The sequence below is a fragment of the Triticum aestivum genome, chromosome 7A (genome assembly GCF_018294505.1).
Source record: "Triticum aestivum cultivar Chinese Spring chromosome 7A, IWGSC CS RefSeq v2.1, whole genome shotgun sequence".
Lineage (NCBI taxonomy): Eukaryota > Viridiplantae > Streptophyta > Magnoliopsida > Poales > Poaceae > Triticum > Triticum aestivum.
The window spans coordinates 109,527,928-109,538,528 of NC_057812.1; the positions used below are offsets into that span (position 1 = coordinate 109,527,928).

The 10,601-nt window shown below is 43.9% G+C and overlaps 1 protein-coding gene across 1 annotated transcript; it reads right to left on the reverse strand.

Moving 5' to 3' along the window:
- Positions 1-142: 142 nt before the first annotated feature.
- On the reverse strand, positions 143-1,783 carry LOC123150585 (NAC domain-containing protein 26). The gene is made up of 2 exons (XM_044570424.1): positions 1,182-1,783; positions 143-1,071 (listed from the first exon to the last, which is right to left on the reverse strand). The coding sequence occupies exons 1-2, from the start codon at positions 1,677-1,679 to the stop codon at positions 499-501; spliced, it is 1,071 nt and encodes a 356-aa protein (XP_044426359.1). The 5' UTR covers positions 1,680-1,783; the 3' UTR covers positions 143-498.
- Between the last annotated feature and the right edge of the window lie 8,818 nt (positions 1,784-10,601).

The window sequence follows — 10,601 nt, forward strand, 5'->3', positions numbered from 1 at the left end:
ATCTAATGCATTTCTTAATTTTCCAAAGTGGAAGTAAGCGTTCATATGGTGGATGGAAATCCCACTAGGTTGGTGCATGACCAAAATTTGTTTCCAAATAAAATACACATATGTAATTCACAATAATACATTTAGTCAAATATTCAAAATTAAATAAAATAGTTTATTGCACATAGGTTTAATACATGCATGGTGTACACACTGCTAGGTAGTTTGGAACACATGCAAATGTAGCTAGGTACCACCGGTGGGTGGCATATACAAGCCAGTACACATACACACAATACTAGCACAAAAAAGAGGCAAAGTCAAGCCAAGCAATGCATACAAACTCTCTTCTCACACACAAAAATAAAATGAGGTGCAAACCAATATATATATATATATATATATATATATATATATATATATATGTGTGTGTGTGTGTGTGTGTGTGTGGCGGTATATACTGATCGATCTTCTGATAGTATATATATTAGTACTTGGATCATCTGATTATCAGTACTTCCACATGCCATCCGTACCCATGTTCACTGATGAGATCTCTTCAGCAGTTGTTGCAACGTCGTTGCTGCTCAACCTGGCCAAAGTATCCTCCTGCGACACTATGGATGATGGCCCGCTCCCAGGCTCGACCCCGATCATGAGGCCCTCATCTGCACCTATCTGCATCTGCATCGGCATTTGAATCATGTGTTGTTGTTGTTGCTGCTGCTGTTGGTGGTCATGGTGGTAGAACGACACCAACGGTCGTGGTGGGGTAGCCATATTCTGGTAGTGGTGGTTCCCGAAGTAGCGGTCGTTCATCATCAGGAGCACCGCAGTACCCATCATTGACGATCTGGCCCCAGTGTCATGCAGCTGGTACGAAGAAGATGCAGGTAGGGACGATGGGGGCACCAGCGATGATGATGCACCATAGCCCATGAAAGGAGGCAATGTACCGGATTCAAGGAAGCCATGTTGCTCCTCTCCTCCCATGGACATTGGCATGGGAATAGCGTACGACGACATCACTACCTTCTTGAGTCCAGTGCTCTTATGGAATATCCTGCAAACCACATACTCCTCCTACCAACATACATAAACTAAATCAGTGCAAATCAACTATGTATAGTAGCTAGCTAGTACGTACGGACGTGTTCATGAATCATGAGTACTACTAGCGTGTGTTTAAATACCTTGGAAGATGCATTAATGGCCGTGGCGGTGGTGATGTCGATGGGTAGACTAGGTGTTCCTTGTTTTCCACTCTCGAGCCTATACTCGTGCATGACCCAGTTGGTCTTCTCCCCCCTAGGCGCCCTACCCTTGTAGAAGACCAACGTCTTCTTCATGCCGATGAGACTTGTGGTCGCGTGGTGGAAGATCTCCTTGTCCTTTCCAGTGGCCTTCCAGTAGCCGGCGGTCGTGGCTCGGTTGGTCCGTATACCGGTGGGGTACTTGCGGTCCTTTTGGGAGAAGAAGTACCACTCCTTCTCCCCCATTTTCGCCTTCTCGGGGAGTTCCCATGGCTCGCATTTGTTCAGGTCCACCTCCCCGACCGCTATGGGGTCGAATGCTTTGTTCAACACCTTAGGGACTAGGTAGGAGGTGATGATCTCCACATCCGTCGGGTGAAACCTGAACCCCTGAGGGAACTTTAGTTGTTGCCGCTGAACTTGAAGGTGGTCGGCCATGGCGGAGGCTCTCTGGGAAATTGGTTCTAGGGTGGCGCAAGTATTGGGGGAAACGATGGAGATTTGTGTAACTACAAAAGGAATTCAATGATATCTAGGGATATGAGAGGAGATGCTTAAATAGAGTGAATGCTTGTGCTAGCAAGTCACTTACTAGAGAAGCCTTGACGTTTTATGTGCTTTGTTTAATTTGTCCCTACTGAAAGTGGATGGATGGATGTTTAGATAGATAGATAGATATAGATAGATAGCTCCCTTGCCTTTACAACTGTGTGTTGTTTATCTTGCTATGGGGCCATGCCTAGGTGGTGACAAGTGCTAGGTTTCTCGAACCTCCCAAGCCATGTCATGCCAAATTGAACACCTTTGATTTTGTTCTCATTCTTGTTAATGTATGCATATGCATTCCTCATGCTCTGCTTGTCTCATGTTCATGGAAAGTGTGTGCTTCTGTTGTTGTTGCTTGGCTTTAGGGGCGAACCCAGAAGAAAAGTGACCCGTTGCCCACATATACACCATATACAGATGGATACCTATATGCATAGAATTAACACGCTAGAATAATATAAAAAGCCGAGCAGTAAAATTGCTTACCAAAATGAACAAGCATAAATGACTAGTTGGTGGATTATCACTTGGTCAATATAATGGGCCAACATTAATTGGGGTCTTCGTATTTCTAAGAATCATCTTCATAAATTCCTCTAAAATGTGTCTGTTGTTATATTAGCACAAGTGTGCAACGAGTTATGTTATTTATGTTTGTAGATGCAAAATTAGAAACAACAAAATAGAACATATTGATTAAACTATACGTTTATGAAGTTAAACTTAACGGACAATGGGTCTTACTATCATTGTTTGTGGACAAGAATGATCCAACTAGAAGTGAATCAATCAAGAAAAGTGAAAAATTAAAGCAACTTGTTTCTTAGTTGTAATGCCCTTGAACATAAGCCCTACAATTTAGAGAACAAGAATGAGGCAAAATTAAATAATTATAATAGCTTTAATTTTAAAAATCCTAGCCATACAATTTAGAGAAAGGTAACTAGACAAAATTAAGATACGTAAATGTCCTTTGAATATACACCAACCTACAGGTCGTAGTAGCAATCTAGCGCAGCGGCAAGCGTTGGCAATTGGCTTCCACTGAGCGGATGATGCGGGTCGCTCAGCTTTTTACTGCTCGGCGTTTTATAATATTATTGTGTGTTAATTCTATGCATATTATCGGAAATTGGCAATGGCTCCTAGGTGCATATGCACCCATTGTCTAAATACACATTTTAAAAAATTGAAAAATTCCGAATAAAAATCCCGCGTGTATATCCGGACATTCTATGTGCATGCACAAAGTTTTCGGCGGAAAACGAGGTCTTTTGTGGCTTGTGTAAAAAAGACAATTTCTGATGCTTCATTACAACTATTCATTTTGCATTTCTTTATCTTTTTTACTCATGCCACAAAAAACGTCGTTTTCACCGAAACTTTGTGCATGCACATAGAATGTCCGGATATATCCGCGGGATTTTTGTTCCGAATTTGTCAACTTTTCAAAATGTGTATTTAGACAATGGATGCATATGCACCTAGGAGCCAAAACATCGCGTCCGCGTATTACTGCTTGGTATCCACCCATATATGGTGTATATTTTGGCACCGGGTCATTTTTGTTCTAGGTCAACCCTAAAGCCAGGCAATAACAAAAGAAGCACACACTTTCCATGCAGATGAGACGAGGAGAGCATGAGGGATGCATATGCATACATTAACAAGAATAAGAACAAAATCAAAGGTGTTTCAATTTGGCATGACATGGCTTGGAGAGGTTCGAGAAACCTAACACTTGTCACCACCTAGGCATGCCTCACATAGCAGGATAAACAATGCACATCTGTAAAGACAATGGAGCTATATCTATCTATCTATATCTCTCGCTAAACATCCATCCATCCACTATCAGCAGGGACAAATTAAGCAAAGTCATATAACGTCAAAGCTTGTCTCGCAAGTGCCTTGCTAGTACAAGCAATCACTCCTATTTAAGCAACTCCTCTCATACCAGCGCACGTAATAAAGACTAGAGCAACGCACAGGAGGAGATTGATCCAGAGCTAGACTACACGCACCCTCCAATCGATCCAAAAATCAGAGCTACTACTGCTAATTGGGCTGCAGACCGCGCCTTATGTCCAAATCCGAAGTATACCAGTGTCCAAGCCCATCTGAGCTATACATACATAACGCAAATGCAAATCCTACCTGGTTCCCGTGACACCGCCCAACCCTACATGGGTCCGCCCCTGCTTGGCTTTGTGATGCAAAGTAAACAAATGTTTTTTTTAATCTACCAATGTAAACATTCCATCATATGCATACAAATTATATACAGCCTTTGTAGGTGAAATCTGCTAGTTTACATACTTCATATACTATATATAGCCTATGTGAATTTACACAAAAACCGTGTGTGTTCTCTAAACAATGTGTGACAGGGAAAGAAGCATGGATGATTTAGCATCTTGCATATGTGGTGGTGCCCACAAGTGTGAGTAACAATTATGTCAGTCTCTCTCATGTGTCCTCCCATGAAAACAACATCGCTCGATAGATTACTGATGTCAACTACGCAATTTTATTTTTGTAGATTCGTGTTGGGCCTCCACGCACAGAGTTTTGTAGGACAGTAGCAATTTTTCCTCAAGTGAATGACCTAAGATTTATCAATCCGTGGGAGGCGTAGGATGAAGATGGTCTCTCTCAAACAACCCTGCAACCAAATACAAAAATCTCTTGTGTCCCCAACACACCTAATACAATGGCAAATTGTATAGGTGCACTAGTTCGGCGAAGAGATGGTGATAAAAGTGTAATATGGATGGTACAAATATATTTTTATAATATGAATAAATAAAAACAGCAAGGTAGCAAATAGTAAACGGGCACCAAAACGGTATTGCAATGCTTGAAAATGAGGCCTAGGGTCCGTACTTTCACTAGTGCAATCTCTCAACAGTGCTAATATAATTAGATCATATAACCACCCCTCAAAGTGCAACGAAGAATCACTCCAAAGTTCCTATCTACCGAAGAACATAAGACGGAATTTTTTGTAGGGTACGAAACCACCACAAAGCTATTCTTTCTGATCAATATATCCTAGAGTTCGTACTAAAATAACACGAAGCTATTCTTTTCGATCGATCTAACCAAGAGTCCGTACTAAAATTACACCAAAGCAAATTCAGATTCATAATATTCAATCCATCACAAAGAACTTCAAAGAGTGCCCCAAGATTTCTATTAAAGAAACAAAGACAAGAACGTGCTTCAACCCCTATGCATAGATTACCCCAATGTCACCTCGGGAATCGGTGAGTTGAGTGCCAAAACATATATCAAGTGAATCAATACGATACCCCATTGTCACCACGAGTATTCAAATGCAGGACATATATCAAAAGTTGTCAAATCCATAAAAGTATTCAATTCGATAACAACGGAATCTCAAAGGGAAAAACTCAATTCATCACAACAAGATAGAGAGGGGAAAACACCATATGATCCGACTATAGTAACAAAGCCTACGACAGAGAGAGATTAAACACATAGCTACTGATACAAACCCTTGGCCCCGAGGGTGGACTACTCCCTCCTCATCGTGGTGGCCACCGGGATAATGAAGATGGCCACCGGTGATGATTTCCCCCTCCGGTAGGGCGCCGGAACAGGGTCTAGATTGGTTTTTGGTGGCTACAGAGCCTTGCGGCGGCGGAACTTCTGATCTAGATTAACCCTAAGGGTTTTTGGAATATTTGTGAATTTATAGGGTAAAGAGGGGGTGCGGAAGGCCACCAAGGTGCCACCAAGGTGGGCACAACTGAGGGAGTCCTGGACTAAGGGGTCCTCGGGCGTTCGCCCTGTTATCTATGGACCAGACTGATGGGCTGTGAAGATATGAAGACCGAAGACGGTGCCCACGTCCAGATGGGACTCTCCTTGGCGTGGAAGGCAAGCTTGGCGAACAACTATGAGGATTCCATATTATGTAACTGACTCTATGTAACCCTAGATCCCCCGGTGTCTATATAAACCGGAGGGTTTAGTCCGAATAGGATATACTCAATACCTTAGTCATACAGGCTAGACCTCTAGGGTTTAGCTATTACGATCTCGTGGTAGATCAAGTCTTGTAACACTCATATTCATCAAGATCAATCAAGCAAGAAGTAGGGTATTACCTCCATAGAGAGGGCCCGAACCTGGGTAAACATCGTGTCCCCTGTCTCATGTTACCATCAACCTTAGACGCACAGTTCGGGACCCCCTACCCAAGATCCGCCGGTTTTGACATCGACATTGGTGCTTTCATTAAGAGTTCCACTGTGCCGTCATCGCAGAGGTTGATGGCTTGACTTATCGTCAAGGAAAATATTACCTCTGGAGGAGCTCTGGCCTCAGGCCAAACCCTCTGGCTGGGCAATTTTACCATGATCGCCCGCTCGGCCTCTGAGCCAGCGACGATGACCTCTCGAGTCATCAAAAAACGCATCTGCGTTGATTCTGAATATGCTAAATGGATGGATCCGACGGAGCTATCATCTTTGAATGAACTCCTAGATCGCATTACCGCCTTGGGAGTCGCTACAGACTACGATCAGATTGGGCTTAAACCCAACCAGAGAGAGATTAATTCTCCACCGATCACCCACCAGATAGCGGCAGTCGAGGAGCAAGATAACCCTTCCTCTATATTGAGGACGAATTATGTTCGGATCTCCGACCTCAAGAAGCCGGACACCTACCGGCAGAAGGACACGCCTTGCCCTCCGAACTTAGAGTCGGACGGTAGGCTTCAAAAATCAGAAGACACTCCGGAGCCTGGACTATTCAGTCTGGAAAAACCTCAGACTCCAGATCATCGATCGGGTCAGGGTTCAGATCCAATTCCACCCACCCACCCACACATAAGTGCTCTCACAAGCACAAAATAGCAGTCTCGAGAAACAGTCCACCACTTCTGGGCCAGATTTCTCCTTGTCAAGGACAAGGTCAAGGATTGCCGCGACGAGGACGCGATATCAGCGTTCCACAATAACTGCATGAACGAAGGACTCCTCAACACCATTAATCGCCGCCACATACTACACTTCGCTGACTTGGCAACTATTGTACAGAAGTACAACGCAATGGAGAGCGCTTGGAGAGATCACACAGTCTGGGAGCTATCAGCCCCAACTCAACCATTGGTCCAGGCAAAAAGGGTGCACCCCAGTAATGCGCCCAGACCAATAGCCAAGAAATACAAACCCATTACGTGGCACGGAACCGTTTTGGAGGGATGGCTTGATGCCCCCTGCAAAATACACATCACATCGGATACTATACCAACCCACAGCCTTAGAGCATGTTGGATACTCCAGTAGGTAGCCAAAAATGGCGAGGGCATCCTCACCAAGGACATCCCAGAGCAACACCCTCCAGAAGACGACGAAGCCAGAGTACTGACAGTCTTTGAGACATTCACTTCAAACAATAGGTGCAAAAGGGCACTCCGCGAACTCGCCGAAGTCTGCCAGATTGCAACAATAAACTCCTGGAATGACACAACGATAACCTTTAACGCTGGCGACGAACTAAAATACAGGACAGTCTGAGCACCAGCTGCCTTGGTCCTCAGCCCAATTGTGGATGGCTTTCGGCTCACCAAGGTTCTCATGGACAGCGGCAGCGGACTGAACCTCATCTATGAGGATACAATACGAAAAATGGAAATAGACAGGAGCCGCATTGAGCAAAGCAGCACGACCTTCCGAGGAATCATTCCCAGTCGGGAGGCACGGTGTGCAGGAAAAATCACACTCGACGTGGTATTTGGCACGTCGGAGAACTACCGGTCCGAAGAAATAACCTTCCAGGTGGCCCCCTTCAACAGCGGATATCACGCCCTCTTGGGGCGAGATGCATTCACGCAATACCGCATTACGGGTACATGAAGCTTAAGATTCCCGGGCCCAACGGCATAATCACTCTAGTTAGTGATCCGGACATAGCACTCCACGCCGAGAATAAAACTGTGTCCCTGGCCCTTGAGGCATTATCTGAATCCCTCACGGCCGAAGAATTAACCGTGTTGCGCTCCACGGTGGACAGAGATGACACTACAAGGATTCTGGTCTATTGCAACAAAAATTATTGCTACAACTATCTTTTATTGCAATAAAAAGCTATATTACCTCAAAATTCCAATTTGTGGTAATAGGCTCTACATATTGCCACAATTTTGTTTCGTCGCGCTAAGTACTCGTTTTGTTGCAATAGAAGCCATGTATTGCCACAAGATGCATCGGCGTTGTAATATGGTAGTGATATTGCGACAGTTCCGTCCCGTTGCGTGACTTGGTCATCTTGTTGCAATAAAGGCTAGATATTGCAACAACGTACATCTTTGTGGTAATATTTAGACATATATTGCAACAATTCTGACATGTGGCGCTAGTCATAGATACTGTTGCAAAAAACATGGCTTCATATTGCAACAAAGCATGTATTGGTTGTAATAGGGTGACTTTTTGCCTCACCTTCGTTGTGTTGCAATAACTATTACATATTGCAACAAATACAACATCCATGGTAATACGTACAACATGATGCAACAATCCTCTAGTGTTGCCAAAAAGGAGCAGGATATTGCAACGATATTCTCTACAGTGCTCCTGATTTTTTCCTTTATTTATTATACTATTTCTCAGGATCTCATTAAAGGGGCGTACTAGTTTATAGAGGTATTAACACATTAGGTATCACAACTTGCACCTAAGTTGCATTTTAGTCACATATCTTGCAAACTGGACATCGGTGGCACCACAACTTGGAGGAACGCTAGCTTACGCGCGTGCGAAGCGTTCCACACTCGTGGACGCCCTTCACTTTAGGGTTTATTGCACCACCAGGGTCTCCTCCACTCGCCCTACTGACCTCCTCCGGTAGCAGGGCGGACCCAGGGCCCAGGCTGCTACAGTGCCTCTACAGTGCGCAATTTGCTGCAATCAATGAAGTAATTCATCACCACGCCCCAGGCCCAGCCCCCCTGGCCTGGGTCCTGGATGCGCCACTGTCCAGTAGCAACGTCGTCCTCGACACCAAAAGGATGGCAAGCTCAGTGCCCTTCTCACAAAGGTGAGTCGTGAGCACTGGGCAACAAATCCTCACATTCTCTTCCTAATTTTTCTATATCTTTCTTGATGTGATTGTATGTATTTATGTGCGGTGTTAATAAAAAATGAGATTCCATATAAAATTATGTGCTAAACAGAGAAATTGATCAAGGCTGTGTACTAGCTGTTTTAACACTCCCAGACTCCATTTAAACAGCTCTTCAGCCACCAATTGAGCAACATAACAGCTGTATCCCAGCCTAATTTCCAGCAAGAATTCATTAGCAGATCAACATCATTACATCAAGATATATATATATATATATATATATATATATATATATATATATATAAGGACATATGCCACAAGATTTTAGTAGGATATAAGAAATCATCTCAGCGAGATATATAACTCATGTTTCAACATGACAACACACAAGTTTCCGTAGCCATACTTGTAAAGATTGTTCACAGAAAAGACCATAAGTTGATGGCAAAGTAATGAAAATAGCGACAACACTAAAAGACCACAGGTTCATAGCAATAGTTTGTACATAGCATCATTGTCAAAATAGCAACATCACTAAAAGAACAGCAACTACTCTTCTCTTCTCTTCATCACCAAACTGTTAGTGGTGGGCACTAGCTTCTGTTCCCATTTTCCACAACAGATGATACTATACAGGGGTGCCTTGTTTGAACCTATTTCACATCAGATTAAACTTCAGGAGAGATACTACTTGTAGGTAACCATCAAAAAAGTTCAGGAACATCCCTTTTCTTTTTCTGAACAATATAGAAACATCTCCTACATGGGCATTGTGCTGTTGAGTCTGGGTGAGCACCATCAAAAGAAAAATTCAAGAAATCCTTCATTCCAGTTTGCCACTCAACAAAATCTCTTTCCCTGTCCATCCAGCTCTTATCTCGTGTCATTTTTACCTTATCTCCGTAAAGCCAGTCCTGTTAAAAAAACATAACAGTTGCATTAGTAGCTGCATTAGTCAATAGCATCACTAGCTGCATCACAAGACAAGACAATAGGGATGCATACATAACAGTATTAGTGTCACATGGTAAAGCAAAATTTATCTATACATTGTAAAGCAAAATTTGGTTGATGGAACAAGAAATGGTATTACTGTCACATGGTAGTACATGTCACATGAAATTATCCCCTTCCTGCTTTTTCTCCAGCCGTGAGGGCAGCCTGGACGCCACGGCGATTCAACATTGACTGACTTCGGCGCCACTCCCCTAGCTACGATGACCCGCCCGCAGGCCACGGCAGCGGCCCGACACGACCGCGGTCTGGTACTGACCACATGCGATGGCAGTGCAGTGCTTGCCCCACGCAGCTACGACCCAACGCCATGGTGATGCCTCCGGGCGGTGGCGTCCTCCGCGACCCAGCGCTACACCCACACGCGAGTCGGCGAGTGAGACCAAGCGGCTGCGGCGCTGCATCCATGCGACGGCGACACGATGTTGCCCACTCACAAGGGAAACCAAGCGGTAGCTGTTGGAAATATGCCCTAGAGGCAATAATAAAAGCATTATTATTATATTTCCTTGTTCATGATAATTGTCTTTATTCATGCTATAATTGTGTTATCCGGAAATCGTAATACATGTGTGAATAACAGACATCAACATGTCCCTAGTGAGCCTCTAGTTGACTAGCTCGTTGATCAACAGATAGTCATGGTTTCCTGACTATGGACACTGGTTGTCATTGATAACGAGATCACATCATTAGGAG

Bases quoted from the DNA above. Each gene is read 5' to 3' on its own strand.
- LOC123150585 (XM_044570424.1), bottom strand. From the start codon at position 1,679: ATGGCCGACCACCTTCAAGTTCAGCGGCAACAACTAAAGTTCCCTCAG. The intron at 1,072-1,181 runs GTATTTAAACAC...GTATGTTGGTAG, and splicing joins CCATTAATGCATCTTCCAAG to GAGGAGTATGTGGTTTGCAG.